This window comes from Rhinolophus hipposideros (genome assembly GCF_964194185.1).
Source record: "Rhinolophus hipposideros genome assembly, chromosome: 3".
In the NCBI taxonomy this organism is placed as follows: domain Eukaryota; kingdom Metazoa; phylum Chordata; class Mammalia; order Chiroptera; family Rhinolophidae; genus Rhinolophus; species Rhinolophus hipposideros.
The window spans coordinates 97,522,410-97,540,313 of NC_138049.1; the positions used below are offsets into that span (position 1 = coordinate 97,522,410).

Genomic DNA, 17,904 nt, shown 5'->3' on the forward strand with positions numbered 1-17,904 from the left:
GTCAGGGAGAGCAGAGGAAAGCCCTGGCAGTAAGCCTGGTGGCTGACGGGTGCCAGGCATACAAGCCCACACCCTCAGCCCACTCACACTCGCATAACGCTCCCGTACAGGGGCCCCCACTGTGTGGCTGGTGCCTCCTGCCCCCCAGCTCCCCAGAGAAATCTTTCCACATTTAACCCCTCCCCCATCACCTAGTGACAAACGCAGGGCCCGGTGTATAGAGGACGTTTAATATTTCTGTGCTGGTCAAACGGAACACAGGTGGGGAGTACACGGGGGAGGGGGCAAGGGCCCCCTGCCTCTCGGGAGGGGTGGCTTGTGAAGGGGTGTTATGTGGGGGTTTCTTGGGAAATAGTCCAAGGATTCTTCTCAGCAAAGGGGCCTGGCCTGGTGTGTCACGAGCATCCAACACACCCAGTCCTTGGCCTCAAGTTGGGATCCCCCATAGGGGGTCTGTGGAGAGTCTCACTTTTTCCAGCTTCTTTGCTGGAATCCACACTCCCAGCGTGATGGGGGAATTGGTCCTAGAGAGGGGTTTGGAGAGCCCCCAGGAAGCAGCCCAGGGTTGGGAGTAGGGCTCACATGCCCACTGCCTGCGGGGATGTGGGAGCTGAGGACGCCCACTCTCTCCCTGCCCTGTTTCCTTCTTCCAGGCTGGGCAAGAGCAAAGAGGAGGCGAGCAGGGCCCCAGCCCCTACTGAGTCCCAGGGTCCTCAGGGTGCGGTGGAGAAGGGGTGGAGAGAGAGGGTCTTGGCCACCAACAGACACTGTAAACTTTGGTTTAAAACAATAACTTAAGTGGAGGGAGGGCTTCCAGCCTGGGGCGAGGGTAGGGAGCAGGAGCAGAGGGTGTAGGAGGCAATAAAGGAAAAAGCCAACAAAAAGTTTTGGTTTTTGCTTCCGGCATAAGAAAGGTCTTTGGTCATCCGTTTAACTGGAGGGACAGGGAAAGGAGGGTGAGGGAGGACTGCAATAGGGGACCTATAGGCTGGGGGCGGGGGTAACCTGTTGGGTCACAGCAGCCGCCAAATGAATCCCTCACCCGCCCCTCAAACCTGCTTTCAGCCTGGCCTTTGTCCTTCTGTGACTGAGGCAGGCTGCTTCGGGCAGTCCTGGCACCACCTCTGCCCCAACTCTAGCCTCCAGAGTAGCTGGGCTCCCTTTAGTGGCTCCAGCTCCATTAGTCCTCCTGGCACAGACCTCTGTGGAGGGGGCGGGCACTGGGCCTCTTCCTGTGCTCCCTGGAGTTCAGGGCAGCCGGAGGGGCGTCCAGCATGGGGCGGAGGCCCAGTTCAGCCTGGGTCCCATCTTAGGTCGGGAGCAGGGCTGGAGCCGGGTGGCCCCGCTCCCATGGACACCACAGGGCACACAGCTTGTGCCACCCCAGCTGTGGATTTCGGGTGGGCACAGCGGCGGGGGATCCTTTCTTCTGGGGATGGTTGGAAACTTCAGTTCCTCCACCCAGGCCAGGGCAGGGGTAGGAGTCAAGGGTGGAGAATTATTTCTTCACAGTATGGAAAAGAAGGTGGAAGGAGCACAAATTAGGGAAGTGGGGGCCTCTGGCCAGAAAAACACTGCCAGAGCCAGGTGCGAGGGGCCCTGGGTTTGAGAGGGGTGGCTTAGCCCCGCCTGCGGGTCTCCATGGCGCTGAGGGGCCCTGTAGGGGAGAGCTGGTGGGGGAGGAGGGCCCTGCTGCTGCTGGTGGCCTCGGAGGAGCCGGGTTCAGATGTAGGGAGGGTCTGAGGAGGGGCCTGGGCCCTCGGTGTCCTCTGCTGGTCCCAGACCAGGGGTTCTGTGTCCCCTTGGGGGCGGAACCATCCCTGCCCCAAGCGTCTGTCAGTCTGGTCACATTGGGAGTTGATGGCCCAGCCCCCCCATCTGAGTCCTGGAAGTGCCTTGAGGTTTGGGCGGGGCTGTGGAGTGGGGGGGTGTGTGGGGCCTGGGTTCCAGGAGGGGTCTCACCCCTGCCCTGCCTGCCCCCAGAGGCCCTTAGGAGAGTTCCTCTCCTGGCAGCTCCTCCTCCAGGTCCCGGTCTTCCGCAGGCCCTGTGGTGCTGGGGTTGGGGGGCCCCAGGGCGGGGCCGGGCCGCCTGTCTTCCTCTGCCTCGGCTGGCTCCTCTTTCACCTGCACCTGGTGGCTGTGACAGAAGGGGACACATGGGCACCCTGGCGGCTTTTCCCTGTTCCCTTTGAACACTCATTCAGAATTCTGGGGCACAGCGGGGTGTCCACTGCTTGCTTCCGCAGGACCCCATCATCCCGAAGCCACTGGGGCCTGATGTCTTAGGGAGACTGATCTCCCCCAGGGATCTCTTCAAAGGAAAGGGTGTGTTGGGATGGACAGAGACTCTCTTTGGTTGGGAAGAGAGAAGACAGAGAGGAGGGCAGATGAGAGGGAATGGAGGGAGGAGGAGGAAAAAGAGGAGGAGGGAAACAAAAAGGAGGAGAGAAGAGAAAAAGGGAGAAAGGAGAAGAGAGACAGGAAGAGAGGACGTAGGGAGAAGCGGGGAGGTAAAGGCAGGAGAAGGACCAATGAGAAAGGAGAGGTGTGTTGGGGTGACCAGATGGGGTCCCCCTGCAGTGGGATCTCCCTCCCTGGTCCATGGGCACTATGGAGGTCCATGCTGTGTGCTGCTCACCTGTACTGGGGTGGGGAGAGGCGAGGTGGGCTGCTACTGCCATTGCTGGGGAGCGGCTCCCCGGGGGCGCCCACGTCCTCATGGCTGAGGGGCAGGAGGCTGCTTGCAGAGCCAGGGGTCAGCATGCCGGGGCTGTTGAGGAGGGGGAAGCTGCTCTCGGCCAGGGCGGCCTGGAGGGCACAGAGCCAGTCCTGTCAGGGGGCTGCACCCAGGCAAGTGCTGGCCCTTCCCCACCCCTACAGAGCCTCCAGTAACCCTGTGTCGGTGCTGGCCCCACTGGCCCATTCTTCTTGGCACCCCCCCCTACAGCCGCCCCCCAGCCCAGACTCAGCCTTCCGGAAAACCACACCCCCTCCCAAGGCCAGGGTTCTGACCCAGACCTCCTCCCTGCCAGCTTTCCTGGGAATCGGGCCCTGATTTATCCCCTTCCTAGGGGACAGAGGACTCCCAGATTGACAAGCCAGGGAAAGGGACCGTTTGTTATGCCAACCTCTCTCCTCTCTGCCCTGCCATGCCCAAGCCTAATACTGAAAGCACAGGTCACCCTCCCCAGCTGGGGTCAGGCTGAGGGTTGGCGTTTGGGCAGCCCAGAGTAGTCCTTCCCCCTCCCCCTCCTCCTAAAGATGGGCCCTCTGCAGGGAGGGTGGGGGGAGGTCTCTTCTAAGGGCCAGTTGTGTGTGGAAGGGAAATACAGCGAAAGGGAAGGGGACTGGCTGGTGGGCTCTGGGCAAGGCCCAGTCACCTGGTAGCTGGCGTTAAGTGCTCCGTAGCTGAGGCCGGAGATCATGTTCTTCACAAGGGTGGGGCTCCTGGAAGAGAGAGAAGGCAGCGTGTTCGGTTCATTCATTGACTTGCCTGGACTCTGACAAAAGGCCGGCTTTGTGCCAAGAGTTGTCCTGGCACATTCTCCTGAGGAGCCAGGGCAGGGCTGGTCATCATCTGCGGAGCCTTGTGTGTGCCCCATCTTATTCAATCCTCACGCTGACCTGGCACGTCAGGGACCAGCAGCCCCCTTCCCAGGTGAGGTGCTGGGGCTCTGGTTCGTGTCCAACACCTCAGAGCTGGTTAAGTGGGAACAGCGGCCCCTCCCAATGTCTGTCTTCACATTGTGCTGCCCCAGCACTTTCTCTCTCGTCCAGATTTCCCAACATTCAGCAAGATCCAAGCTACAGCCTTGACAGTCCCGTATTTGCAAAATCCACACTTTCTTGCCATCCCAATTTTGGGACATCTAATAAGCCATGTGCTCAGTCAGTCACCACGTTTCATACCCAAGGCTTTTCTGCATAGGAAGGTGTTCCGGAGTCGAGTCAGGAAAAGCAATGGTTCAAGGCTGTTCCTCTTCCACAGGGATTACGCCCAGCTTATAGAGCGTCTCAGAGAGGTTAAGAAACGGATACAAGGTCACAGAGCTGGTGAGAGGAATTTGAACCCAGGTCTTCTGATTCCAAGTTGGTAATGAGACATGACACCAAACGTAACTGGCATATGGGAACATTTAGAAGGGGATGGCTTTCTGTCCCTTTTCCAGGTCCACACCCTGACCCAGTCCCCACAAATGCCTGAGGATGGAGAGGCTCTTGTCTGGGGAAAAGGAATCTTTGAGGGGAACAGGTAACCACAGAGCTATCCATCTAACTTGCCTCAGACTCCGTGCTCCCTTCCCTGAGGCCTCAGGGCCAAGAGGCACAGACAAAGGGTGGTCTATGTGGGGGGGGGTTTGGGGTGAAGGGCACTGGTACTGGGAGGGAAGCCCAAAGAAGAGGTTTTGACCCTCCTGCAGGTTCCTCAGTTTCCCCTGAAAATGCTGCGTGGTTAAGCAGAACACAAAAATTGGCAAGTCAGAGAACCAGCTCTGCCACAAATCTGCTCTGCCCTCCCTGCAGCCCCTGGCCCTCTGGGCCTCCTCTCCCTGTAAAATGAAGAGGTGGTGCCTAGGGATCTCAGAGATTGGCTCATCCCGTGATAAAATGGGGGAGAGTGGCTCTAGGGAAGGCAGCTCCTTCACCAATGACCACAATGGCTGGCATTTGCCCATGTCCCAGCTCTGGCCATGGCTACTTTGGGCCTCTGTCTCCTTCTAGTGCCAGGTCCCCTTCAGCTCTTTCCCTCAGTCAGAAGGACAGAACGAGACATAAACATCCTTTTTCTAATCTGTCACTTCCAGGTTCCAGTATGCCTTGTGTCCCTCCACTACTTTTCTCCCTGCCTCACCCCCAAAGTGGGAAGCATTCGGTGCACAAGAGTGCCCTGGAGAGGCAAGGGGGTGACGCGGTCCACATCCCAGTGGGTGCACCCCACCCAGATCTGGCCCCACACATACCCCGTCATCTTTGGCGGTCTCCGCTTCTGATACTCCCGCTCGTCCACAGTCCACACGGCACCTTTGACGTTCTCCACACGCACGAAGCACTTGTGCAGGCTGAGGTTGTGCCGCACGGCATTCTGGAGGTGCAGTGACAAGCGGCAAACGCTCAGAAGCAGCCTGCTCGGCCCCTCTTCTGCTCAGGTGAGCACACACAGGGAAGTCCCACCTTGTCCCACTTTCCCCCACCCAGGGACCAGCAGAGGAGGGGCCAGCCCTGAGGAGACCCTGCCACGGGGAATGGAAGGCCCTTCTCCAGCCCTTCATCACTGTGCCATAATCACTGACAGCCCATTTTATCATCTGCCCTCCTTTCCCCTTCTTCCTGCCACATTCTGGAGAACTCTGTGTACCAACTACATGATCTGTAGTTAGTAATACTTTGTTTTTCTATCATCATTAATCAGATGTGCAGCTAGTATTCAGGGCTTCTGATTGGCATGAAGTCACACTCAGGCCTTGGGACTTCAGTGAGCCGGGGACACTTCATCTTAGGTGCCCATAGAATTCCTATCAAGCTTTGAAAAGTTTTGGGGATAATGCAGGAACTCACTGCAACCGCCCTCCACGTCTAAGAGTGTGGAAGCCATGGCTTTGAGCTGTGCCTCAGAACAGGCAGCTGAGAGCATGAGGTATACAGTAGAGGCCTAATACATACTTGTTGAAATAAAGTGGGAGAAAGGAGAGCGTGGGGTTAGTAGCGGTAAGGCAGGAAGAGGAGAAAAAAGAGGAAAAGTCACCTTGTCGCTCCCACCTCCTCCTGGCAGGATAACTGCAGGAATTGAGGCCATCTGGTTTGTAGGACACTTGGGTGAGGGTGGGGTGCGTGGCCCAATTCACACCCCGAGGAGCCTGAGCTAGGGCCCTAATCCACTCCCTCCCCCCACCACGTCCCTCAGTCCTGTCCCTGCACTCGTCTCTCTAAGCTTCACCCACCCAGCTGTCCCTGTCCCTGTTACCTGTCCTCCCTCAGCCTCCCCCTTCTTGTTCCCATCTTGTCTCCTCTTTACATTTCTAAATGGGGAAGAAAGCAGGCAGGGCGGGCAGCCCGTGCCCCTAGAGATCCCCTCTCCCTCTCTCCCTTCCAACTCTTGCCACTTGCAACTGGCCCGATTTCATTACCAATTTTAATTTGCCTCTAATTAAATCCTGTGTATTTTTCCGACTCGCTTGCTAATCCACGAGGGAGGCGGGCGGCTGGAGTGGAATCTCTTGGAGCGATAATTACAAAGGGCCTAATCACGCCGGGGCTCCTGCCTCGGAATAAATTTGCCCGCATTACGGGGCTCCGATCCTCCGCTTTGCAAATGAGAATGACCCCAATTTCCGAGGATGGCCTCACCGGGGCTTTTTTCCCTCATTTCGAAGCCTGATTCGTGATGAGAGACTAATTCGTTACGCTGAAACATTAACGGCAATTTAAGGGGTCTGGCGGGGGCTTCGTAAACAAAAGGAAGGGCCCACAACACAGGCCCTGGAAGGGGATGGACAGGGGGAGGGCTAGTGAGGACCATCGGCTTGGCAGATGGCGGTTCTGTGTCCTGGATGAACAGCAGCTGGCCCGGCCCACACTGGCTCCGGACCCTTCTGCCCTCGTCTGAAGTGGACAGCATCTCAGGGTGGGGGCCGGAGAGGTGAAGGAGGAGAGAAGAACGGAAGCTGAAATAGTTGAGCAGAGGAGGGACTTCAAGGGAAGATAAATGAGTGAAAAGTGGAGACCGGAGGGAAAGAGTTCGGCGTCGACAAGGTGCATTTCCCAAGTAACATGAATGAAGCTGCAAAACTCCTGAAGGTCAAAGGGGACCTCTAGCTGGGATGCAGTCTGCTATGGCACAGCGAGGGAACAGGCAGTGAACCCAAGTGGCGGAAGCGGCAGCAAAGCACTGCTAACGGGAAAGGCCACCCACTCAGTCATCCAGCCGGCTTCCCAGTGGGACTTAGGCTAGGTGAGGGGAGATGAAGGTGAAGACCCCGGAGTCAGAGACACGCCACCTAGACGACCAAGGTTGGGCAACCAGTCGAAGGAGGCATGGAAGACCAAGGGAGTGGGGCTGGGGGCTGGGAGTGGCTTCATGACAATCAAGGAGTTTAAGGGGTTAAGTCACTTAAACCAGCTCATCCTGATCTCAAGAAAGAATAAAAATTGCAGTGAGGTGGTATAGTTAAGAGAGAACAGGAAAGGAGGGTGGGTGGTGAATGCCACTCTGCCCCCCAGGAGACTGTCTTATGGACCTGAGGCTCTACAACGTCACCCCTAAAGGCAGAGGATTAATATGCCATATTAGAGTAAACATGAGATCACAATCGTAATAATCTATATAGGACTCCATTGTTTACAAAACCTGCTATCTAAAGTGGCCTGGAGGCTGGAGACGGGACCAGGTGGCCCCAGGAAGGCCCTGCTGGCTCAAAGAGAGGGCAGGACTGTGGTTGGCAGGAAATGACATCACTCACAGCCAATCAGAGCAGCTGTCCCAGCCTCATAGCCTCTCCCCCAAGCTTTAGGAACTGGGCACGGGGATACAGAAGATCATGGAACAGTCTCTACTGCTGCACTGAGCACACTCCCAGGGCAGAGAGGGCAGGGCCCCGTGCACACCTCACTGGGTCCTGGACACTTGCGGGGAGGGGGCTTCAGTGACACTTGTTGAAACCTGGTGGGATGTGGGGGAAGTTAGCCTGTTTAACTGCAGTTTCTGCACTGGCCAGCAGGGGGACTCAAGAGCCAGGGTTCCAAGTAAGGTTCTGAGATAGGGACTCCTCAGGTGTCTAACGTTCCCCACTGGGCCCAACACTCCCTTCTCCTCCCCACCTCCCAATTTAGATCATCACTTTCCCACTCCGCTGCAAAGACCCTAATATTCTCACCCATCAGACAGACAGATACACACAGGCGACATACAGACCATGTTGGCTATAGAGAAACAAACGGTTTAGCAACTCAGCCCACATCTCCGTGTCCCGTTTTTCTAGAGTCCCTCCCTTGCCTGCCTCTGGTCCCCCAGGAAAACTCTGATGGGATGAAGGCGTTGAAATGACTAATTGGATGGAGACAATTATCTTCCTGCCGCCGATGGCAGAGTTGGGGAGAGTGTGTGACTCCCTTGTTTGGGCCCCAGTGCCTCAGTCCATCCGCGTGTCTGGGCCTGCACCCCCCACCCCAACCCTGGGTTTCACAACGTGGGCCTCCCTTAGGGTCTCTGGTGAACAACGTAACCCAAGCCTCCCTCCCAGGCTCAGGCATTGCAGCTTTTGGGGGCCCTACTTCCCAGGATGGAGTCTTCGGGCGCCCATGAAGAAGCCTTCGAGAGGGTTTCTTCCCAGCAAAGAAGGCAGCATGAGGCTAGAAGGCAGGGGTCTTTAAGAGGCACTTAGTGAACACCCCATGGCCCCTGCAGGGGGGGTGGGGGGGCACAGGGCCCAGCCTGAGCTCCGGTGGGCAGGTGGGGCCAGGTCTGCAGGAGGGACCGCTGTTAGGCACCCTCGGTCCCAGAGGGGTGTGCTGCCCAAGCAGGACGGGGCCGTGGCTGCTGGGGGGCGCGCCTCACCGCCTCACCTTCCAGGTGGCGGTGTTCCTCCGGAAATAGGCGAACATCCGGGTGAACCAGTTGTAGATCTCGTTCAGGGTCAGCTGCCTGTCAGGCGTTTCCAGAATGGCCTGTGGGCAGGGAAGCAGCAAAGGGGCCCTCAGCGTGGGCCTCACAGGGTCCCAGGCCTGTGTTCTCTCCCCCAGGGTCTCTCTCTCCTGCCTGGCCCCCAACTCACCCCGCGAGCAGAGGAGACCCCCTGCATCAGCATGTGGATAAGGACCCGTGGTGTCTGTTGGTCCCAAGAAGGGCAGGCTGGTCACAGCCCAGAGACCAAAGGGAACACAACCCTCAAGGGCTATGTGCTTATGCAAAGAGCACATGAATTTCTCTAGAGGGGAAACGGCTCCAAGGACCCGTATTCTAGAGTGGGAACGAGAGCAGTATTCTTGGGAGAGAGCTATGTCTAGGAGGTGGGGGCTGTTTGGAATTTATCTGGATTTTGGCAAAGTCCTGGTCCCCACTTACGAGATGGTGTCTGGGTGTGTGTGAGACAGAAGGAGGCCAACTAACAGTGACCATAAGTCTATTAGAGAATAGTCTCATGGGTGTGTGTGCACATGGAAATGAGAGAATGACGACACAGTGGGTATGAATAGCAAAAAGTGTGTGTGCTCCCAGGGAAATGTCTGCGCGACCAGATGAAGCCTATATGAGACCTATAGCTGAGCAGGGGCACTTCGGCGAGCAGGAGGGGACAAACGTGAGAGGGGAAGTTATGTTCCCTGTTCCAGGATCCTCCTGCAGGCTGGGACCCCGAGGCAGGGCTGCAGCCTGTGTGCCATTTCCCACCCCCCTCTGGCTACCTTCCATGCTCACCTGGCGGATGAGGGAGGCGTAGGTGAAGGGGGGCCTGACGTCCGCATTCTTGTAAAACTCATGATTCTGGGCCAGCTCTGGGGGAGACAGGCAGATGAGGTAGCCATTTGGATGGCCCAGCTTGGGAAAAAATAATGCCCGTCCCACGGCCCTTACCTGAGGAGATGGGGGAGCAGAACTTGTCACTGCTCCTCCGGCGGGCGGGGCCCCCGCTGTGCAGGGAGGCAGAGCCCAGGCCTGGAGGCCTTAAAGGGGTGACAGGGGCTGCAGCCGAGGTGGGCGGGTGCACAAGACCATCTGGGAATGAGTCTGCTGCGGAGATGGTCACCTTGGAGAATGAGGAGGAGCCGGGGACCGGGTTCAGCTGTGAGCAATGGGGAGGGTACTGAGACCAACTGGGTGGGTGGGGGTCCAGAGGGTCCAGGGAGTTGTGGGAGGCCCGCGAGGAGGGGAGAGGCACTCACTGGCTGGCTGAAGGGCTTGGGCTCGGAGGGCCGCATGTGCAGATGGGCCATCATGGCCTGCAGCCGCTCGCTCTCCTTGGCGAGCTGCAGAGAGGGTGGAGAGACTGCAAGTGAGCAGGGGCTGCGCCTGGAGTCAGCCAGGGCTTCTTCCTCTTCCATATCCCAGTAGACACCCCAGAAAGGCCCTATTCCCACCACCACTTGCCCTCCAGCCTGGGCATCCCAGTTCCCTCTGTCTCCTGCCCTCTGGCCCCTCACGTCAAGGGCAGGGACTGCCTGCTCCGTGACACCCTCCCCACTTCTCCTTCAGGCTGTGTCCCAGGCTCAGCTTCGTCATGGTCAGGGGCCCTCTTTCTAATAGCACAACCTTTTCTCCCCATCAAGGGCAGAAGCTGTGGCTGAACAACACCCAAGCCCAGTGGCACTTGCGTGTAAGAGGGTCCTCAGGCACTCAATGGAGACACAGGAATGGATGAATGATTCATTCACCCACATTCATCAATTCAAGAGATCTTTTACAACCACTGCCTCAAAGCAGGGCGCTCTGCTAGGTGCCAGAGGGAAGTGGGGAAATATCGATCAGCTGCCTGGCCGCCTCTCCTGAGGAGCCTCCGGAGTACTCTGTGTTACAGAGCTTAGGCTCAGGAGCCAGACTGCCTAGGTAGTCTGTCCAGCTCTGTCACCTGCTACCTGAGTGACCAGAACCAAGTTACTTCACCTCTCTGTGCCTGTTCTCTGTAAGATGGGGGATAATAATAGTACCCACCACACAAGGTTGTTTAGAGGGTTACTTGAGTTACGTACAGGTGAAGTATTTAGGATAGCACAAGTAAGTGCTCAGGATGTTAGCTATGAATATTATTTTTGTTGTTTGCATTAGCATGAGTCTCTTTTCTGGCCCTCTCAGCAGACACAACCCGGACCCTGGTTTACACCCTTCAAAGTCCAGCTGCCCTCCCCTCAAAAGCATGGTAACTAGGCCCTAGAAAATACAAGATGCTGACTTTGGACCCTCCGGAGCCCCACCCACCTAGCTGGTCTCGGACTCCCCTTCCGTAAGCCTCCCCACACCCCTCCGGCAGGGGCAGGGGCTGCAGCCCTGTGCTGCCTCCCCCTCTGCAGCCTCAGGCCACACCTGGATCTCCAGCTGCTGTACCACCTGCATCTGAACCCGGCACTGGGCGGTGCTCCGGTCGTCCAGGGCGTGCTCTGTGTTGAGGTGTCTTTAGGGGGAGGAGGGGGCGGAGAAGAGAAAGTTGGGCCCGGCTTTCCTGCTGTTACCACCCTCCCATCCCATCCTCTAAGCCCACCCAAAGGCCTTGAAAGCAGACAGACCAAGAAATACAAAGAAGGGAAAGGGGTGGGTAAAAAAAAAAAAAAAAAAACCGGGGCCAAGTAGGAAGCTGCGTTCTCGTCACCCTCCTTTGATGTCTTTGCTAAAAATCCCAGCTACAGAGAGATCTAATTGCAAATGAACTAATTAAGTAAACCTCTGACGAAGCGTGAAAACAATTTGTTTGACCCTGATGCTGCAAGGGTCTGAGAGACAGCAGAGTTAATCAGTCAGTGACAGAGCCTGGCACGGCGGTGGCAGCTGGCCGCCTGCTGCCAGCCGCCTGTCTGCCTCCCGCCCTGCCTATCCACCAGCCAGGCCTGTCACTAGTCCATCACTCTTGGGGGCTAAGTCTGGGGGGAGAAGAATGGGGGGAGTCCTCTCCCTTCCCTCACACCCCTACCCCGCTGGGCTGTGCATTCTGGGAATGGGGTGGGGAGGCTTCCGGTCTGGGGAATATACGCTGGGCAGGTGGGTTGGAGTGATTGGGGAGTTGATTAGGGCAGAGAAGGAACCAGGTACGGGGGGGGGGGGGGGGGGGGAGACGGCAGGACAGCTGGTGGCTGAAGGCCCAAGAAGGGGCAAGCTAGGGGGTGACGGGCCCTGTGGAAAGGCTGTTGCTGATGGGGAAGGCTGGGGGCAAAGGACAATGGGGGTGACACCTACTTGATAAACTGGCCCAGGTCTTCACACAGGGTCTCACAGCCAGGCCACTTGCACTCTCCGTGTCCATAGAGGGGGTGGGAGCCGGGTGTCTCCTCGTGGGAGGAGCTAGGAGGAGAGGGCGGTGGTAGTCAGGGAACCTGAAGAGCCCAGCAGCCCTGGGTCCAGCCCAGCCCAGGTCCCTGCTGATGCCGTTTCTGTCCCTAACACAGGTTTCCTCTGTTAGAGGAACAGAGGCCTAGCCCCATTTGGTGTGCCCTGGGAGAGAGGTAAGCTTCACCCCACCCTCCCAGCCCCCACCATGTGTGTCTTCCCTAGGGGCCCAGGTGTGCCCTTGGGCAGGTCTGCAGTGCCCCCACCCCCACCCCAGCCTGGGCCCTGTACCTGTCTCTCCGAGGTGTGAGCACAGTGGGCTGTCCATTGGGCAAGGTGTGGTGGGAGAGCGGGGGTGAGACTTTGGGGGGGGCGGCGAACGAGGTAGCGGTGGTGGCCGTGCCAGTGAGGTCCAGCCCCTCCTGCTTGACGCTGTCCTCGGCAGGCTGCCCGGGAGCACCCTCGCCCTTCCACAGCTGAGGCAGGTCCGTGGGACACACGGCTGCTGTGGGGGAAAGAGGCGAGAGGCTGGCAGAGTCTCAGGAACGTAGGGGGCCTCCCCAACTCAGCCCTGGGGCAGGGGCGTGCCAGCCCTTGGGCACAGTGAGGGCTGTGGGGCTGGGCTGGGGGGCGGGGTAGCTACTCACCTTGTGGGAGGGTCTGGAGGGGCCCGGAGGCTTGGCTGGGCTGCAGGCTGACCAGCCCCTGTCTCTGCAGGTTGAGCAGGTGTTGCTGCTGTAGCTGTTGCATTTGTAGAAGCTGCTGCTGGAAGGCCAGCTGCTTATTCCCCAGTGCCTGGTGGGGGCCCCGAGGGGGTGGGCAGAGAGATGTGCCATCAGCCTCAGGTGTGCCATCTGGCCCCCACCCTGCAGCCACCCCTTCCCAGGGCCTCTCAGCCCCGGGAGCTGTCGGTGCAGTGTCCGAAGCTGCAGCTTCTCTGCTCCCGGCCCAGCTTCCATAGGGCTGCATGCCTCCTCGCAGTAAACACACGCATGCACGCACGCACGCGCGCAACACACAGCCAGACCCAGACACGCAGCACGACGCCTCCCGCCTCCCTGCTCCCGCCTCCCTCCTGCTGCTGCTTAGCGCCTGCTCTAGCTCCCCGCACCGCAGCTGTGCAGGCCGGGGAGGGGGGGAGCTCTCATCACAATGATCGATGAGCCTGTCAGACTCCGGGGGCCACTCCCGCCTGGCAGGCACCCTTCCCACATGCCCGGGGTGCCCCCCTTCTGCTCTGAGGAGGGGGCCTTCTCCCCTCCAGCTCCTCTCCTCTCTTGCTTCTTAGATACAGAGAGTCAAGGAGTCTGACGGGACTTGAAAAGATCAGCATCAGCGGGTCATCCCTGGCTCAGGGACAGTCACATCCATACTGCTGGGGGGCACTCACACTGTTCAGTCACGAGCTCTAGGTCCCCCACCCCCGCCCCCACCCACTCCAGGAGTCAGTTCTTTACACAGGCACTGACAAGTCAGCCTGTCAGCAAGTCTCTTCTGAGCCCCAGAATCCAAGCCTGTCCTGGGTGCTTGGGAGTCAGGGATGTCTCTGCCTGCCTGCCTGCCCTGGGGGCTGGGTGGGTAGGGGCTAACTAGTCAATAAACCCAGCCTAGCGATACTGCAGAGAATGCAGCAATGACCAGACCCTTGGCGGGGAGGCTGCGGAGCTGGGGAATGGCTAGGAAGAGGCAACTCAGAGCCTGGTTGTGGTTTGGCAAGCAGGAGGGAAGCACATGTCTGGGACGAGAGGGACAGGGTGGCAGGGCCTGGTATGGAAGCTCAGGAGACACTGTGGCCCAGGTGGGGCAGGTGGTGTAGGCTGGAGAGTTCTCTGGAGAGGGCAGGGCTGATGATTATCAGGCACAGAAGTTGGGGCAGGGCTGGGGGGGCAGAGCAAGTGGTTTGCTGAGCAACTAAAAGGTTCTCAGGACCAGAGTGGAGGACTGAGGAGCTGGGTCACTAAGAGACAAGCAGGTAGGAAGAGTGCACGAGAGCGAGGCAGCTGGTTATGAGCGGGGACCATCCAACACTCATATACATGTGTACAGGCATGTGCAGAGACAACACACGGCTCCATCTTCTGGCTCTCATCAACCCAACAACACAAGGCAAGGAGAGGAGGTCTGAAGGGGGATGAGGGGAGATGGAGAAATGTGAGCCCCCACCGCCATCTCCTCCATGCTCCCTGATCCCCTCCCACAGCCTTTTCTTCACTTTTCCACTACTCCCACAAGGCCATTCTCTCCGACCACCTTGGGACTTCCCCGGCTCTGGCCAGGTGACGGGACGGGGCCTTGCACGAGCCCCTTACCTCTTTGGGTTGCTGCTTCCCAGCCTGCTGTTGGGTGAGGAGCTGCAAATGGAGCTGCTCTTGCTGCTTCTTGTAATATTCCTGCAGCTGGAGGGTGGGGGTGGGTGGCAGGAGGCAGGGATAGGAGTGGGAGTAGGTTACCTCTGGCAGTGGACTGCTGACCCCAGAGCAACCCCAACCCTGTGGTGACTGGCCTCTTGGAGGCAACAGTGGGGAGTCTTACTGGGGCAGTGGGACAGAGGGCCCCCCAGGGAGATGTGTGCTCTGAGAGGCTCCCTGAACGGGGTCTGCGCCAGGAAGGAGTGGAGAAGGGAGAGGGGAGTCACACTCTACACCTCCCAGCCCTCTTGGTAGGTCCCCTGATTAGGTCAGGAGCCAGGTGTTGCAGTACTTTGCCCTTCCCTGGGGTTCTGGAGATAGAGGTGGGGCCTCCGGGGAGTGTGAGGGGGCTGCTGTGGGAGAGGCCTGACCTCTGACCTTCCCCAGCTGCCCTGGAGGAACGCAGATCAGTCTGGCCCCAGCAGTCTCTCTGCCCCTCAGCAATGTTGGCAGTACATAGGCGGGGAGGCGGGAGGCCAGTACCCACCACCACCACCCCCACTTCCCAGCTGCACCAGGGCCAGACTCACCTGCTGGAGCATGAGTGCCTGCTGCTGCTGGAGCAAGGCCTGCAGCTGTGGGGGCGACAGGATCTGCTGCATCTGTTGGGGGGTAAGCATCTGCGGCGACATCATGGCCACTGACACGGGCACCTGTGGGATTCGGCCGTTAGCCTGCTCGCCTCGCTCCCACCCCAGAGAGGCATGCACCCAGGGCCCCACCTACAACATGGCGGCGTGGCTCCCGAGTGAAGACTGCCTGGTTCAAATTCTGGCTCTGCCACCTACTCGCTTGGTGTCTTTGGACAAGTGACTTGACTCCCTGTTGTCTGTTTTTTCTGACATGAAAGCAGCAACAGTGCCTACCTCTTAAGGTTGTCATGGGGACTAACGAGTTAATCCTTAGAACAGCGGCCGGCATACAGCAAGTGCTCATGAGGGCTGCCTATCCTTTGGGATGTGCTCTCTCAAGCACAGGAACATTGGACTCTAGTGGCACCAGTGGGTACGATCCTAGCAGCGCGCCCAGCACACAGCTGTGTTTGCTCACTGTGTTTGCTCTGGTGGGGTCTCCCCCCAGGGATGGGAAGGCAGCAGCTAAGCCATTCCCAACTCTTGCTCTGTCTCTTCTGAGACCGTCTGTGAGGTGGGCCCGGCCAGGAGGGCAGCCTGCAGCCAGGGGGAGGATTCAGCACCACGGGGCAGGAGGCCCCGGGCTTTGGCCCGTCACACACATCACATCCTGCAGCACACCTGTCCAGGTGGCACACACACAGGCCCAGAGGGCACTGAGGGGCCATCCTTCGTGGGGATGTGCGTGGGTACAGCTAGGTGGCCAGCGGGGTGGAGAGAGCCCCTGGCAGGGAGTTAGGAGGCAGGCTTCTCTTCCAAGCTCTGCACTGAACTCGCTGTGTGACCCCCAGCAAGTCACTTGCCCTCTCTGGAGTGTCAGTTTCCTCAACCATCAAAGAGAGATAGGATTCTAAGAGATGGCTCCTTCCAGCTGGAACATGCAGGATTCTCAAAGTAGAACCGCTTTCTGTCCCCTGTCCTGGGTTTGGCCTCCACAGGAGGCTCTGAGAATTTAGCTATAGGCAAAAGGTACAGGGAAAAGCAGTAACATCATTTTTTCCCCAGCCCCCCCCCCCGAAATGCCCAGGCTTGTGCAGTCATAGCCAGGGAGACCCAAGGTACAGCACTGTCTTAGCCCCTTCTGGCAGGACAGGTGCCCTGACGGACTACCTGCCATTCCCGCTACAGACTCCAGAGCACAGACTCCTCTCTTCTTCTCACTCCCAGGCCCTAAAATGTACCCAGCACACAGCGGTACTCACTACGTTTGCTCCCCTGAGCTGAAATACCTTTCCCAGTGGATCGGAGGCCCCTCTGCCAGCCCCAGGGCATGGAGGGAGGGGTGCAGGGCGGCCCAGTCAAGGGGCCATGTCCTGCAGGGACTTGTCTTGTGCAGGATATGACAGGTTAGGTCCCCAGGGGACGCATGGCCCCTGTCATCTCCCCCCAACCCCATGGGTGGGGCAGCGGAGAAGGAGTTGGTTCCTTTTGGGATCCTTGGCAGAGGTAGGCCGCAGCCTCAAGCCGCCAATTAGGGAATCCCCAGGCAGAGGAGCAGGGAATCCAGGGACACGGGAAGTCCCACTGCCCCCAGCTCTTCTCACCCAGCGAGTGGCTGAGCCCAGCCCTGGGCTTTCCCCCTTCCCCTAGCGTCTCTGTGCCCATATCCCTGGGAGGGGCAACCCCTGGTTCTTTAGACATCCCTGGGAAGGAAGGCTCCAAGGGGCCTCTGCAGAGCAGCAGGAAGCGGCAGGGTTGGGATTCAGGCCCAGGTCTGTGTCCTCCACAGTTCCTGGTGTTTCCAGGTCTCACAATGTCTGCCCCGCCCTGGAGCAGGTCTTGAGAAGGGTTATGGATAGTATGTGGGCACGGAACTATCCAGGGAGCTGAAGAGTGGATGGGGCTGCAGATCCCAAAGGCCAACCGCCCTCTTTCCACTGCGTCGGAGGACACTCCGGACAGCCAGGCCGCAGCGGTGTTCTGGTCCCTCTCAGAGGAACCTCGGGGGTGGGGCGGGCAGTGGCACACACTCACTCCCCTGGAAGAGCTGCCCGAGTCCTTTGTTGGGTAACCCGGGCAGGTGGGCTGCTCAACTGTCCTTTCTTTCCTCCTCCCGTGAGGATGCCCAGTATGGGGGTACGGAGGTCAGAGCCCTGGATTTCTGACTCAGGTGACCTAAGTTCTTGTCCCCGACATTGACCATTCTTTGAAATCACCAAGCCTCACTTTATCCGCTCACCAGGGTTTGGCACACCTGCCTGCCCCACCTCACAGGACAAAAGGCTGTGGATTATGTGCCAGGCACTTGGCTGGCCCTTAATGAGTATGATCTCCCTGAATCTTCACAGCAACCCTGGGAGGAGGGTATCATCACTGTTACCATTTTACGGATGAGAAAACTGAGGCCTAGAAGTTAAACAATCTTCCCTACCCTCAAAGGGACAAGGGGAGAAGAGGTAAGTGAAAGTGATTTGTACGCCATTAAATTCTTTGCAAATGTGTAACAACATACTTTAAAAAACATTTTGGATTTTCCTTTTCCCCTCTTTTCTAGTCTCCTCCTCTCCCTCTCCCTTCTCCACTGTTAGGTGCTCCAAGGGCCCCAGAAGGCACTGGGTGGCCAAGGTCACTTAGAAGAAAAGCAGTGGGTCTCCCACTCTCAGCACAGCGAGAGCTACACCGGACAGGCACTCAGCCCACAGCAGGTAAGACGGAGACCAGACACCCAGATCTTTCCAGGTACCGTGAGTGAGTCACTGCGAGAGACATGCACGAAAGGATGTGGCATTTCCTTCCTTGGGGCTTTCCTACTTGGAGGCAGGGGAATGGAGGAGATGACCTTGGAACACCGCTCTGGCCCCACTGTTCCAGCCAAGTGGCCAAACAGCTGGCTGGAGAGGCGGCTGCAGAGGTGGATCTGGTGGATTCCCTTGTGTGTACTTGTCTCTTAAGGTGGCCCTGT

The 17,904-nt window shown here is 58.4% G+C and overlaps 1 protein-coding gene across 9 annotated transcripts in view; it reads right to left on the minus strand.

The window, feature by feature from the left end:
* Positions 1 to 209: 209 nt before the first annotated feature.
* The window catches only part of FOXP4 (forkhead box P4), a 51,602-nt gene continuing 33,907 nt past the window's right edge, over positions 210 to 17,904 (minus strand). For 2 of the 9 annotated variants that reach the window (XM_081045379.1, XM_081045375.1), the window contains 14 exons: positions 14,901 to 15,023; positions 14,272 to 14,358; positions 12,610 to 12,757; positions 12,254 to 12,467; positions 11,873 to 11,977; positions 11,009 to 11,096; positions 9,874 to 9,957; positions 9,566 to 9,737; positions 9,410 to 9,486; positions 8,560 to 8,661; positions 4,962 to 5,083; positions 3,381 to 3,447; positions 2,639 to 2,808; positions 210 to 2,137 (listed from right to left, as the gene is read on the minus strand). In XM_081045379.1, the coding sequence (XP_080901505.1) occupies positions 1,990 to 2,137; positions 2,639 to 2,808; positions 3,381 to 3,447; positions 4,962 to 5,083; positions 8,560 to 8,661; positions 9,410 to 9,486; positions 9,566 to 9,737; positions 9,874 to 9,957; positions 11,009 to 11,096; positions 11,873 to 11,977; positions 12,254 to 12,467; positions 12,610 to 12,757; positions 14,272 to 14,358; positions 14,901 to 15,023 (1,707 nt within the window). In that variant the 3' untranslated portion in view covers positions 210 to 1,989. Of the gene's footprint in view, positions 2,138 to 2,638; positions 2,809 to 3,380; positions 3,448 to 4,961; positions 5,084 to 8,559; positions 8,662 to 9,409; positions 9,487 to 9,565; positions 9,795 to 9,873; positions 9,958 to 11,008; positions 11,097 to 11,872; positions 11,978 to 12,253; positions 12,468 to 12,609; positions 12,758 to 14,271; positions 14,359 to 14,900; positions 15,024 to 17,904 lie in introns of all 9 variants that reach the window. The other 7 variants (XM_081045378.1, XM_081045373.1, XM_081045377.1 and 4 more) reach the window with 5 other exon arrangements.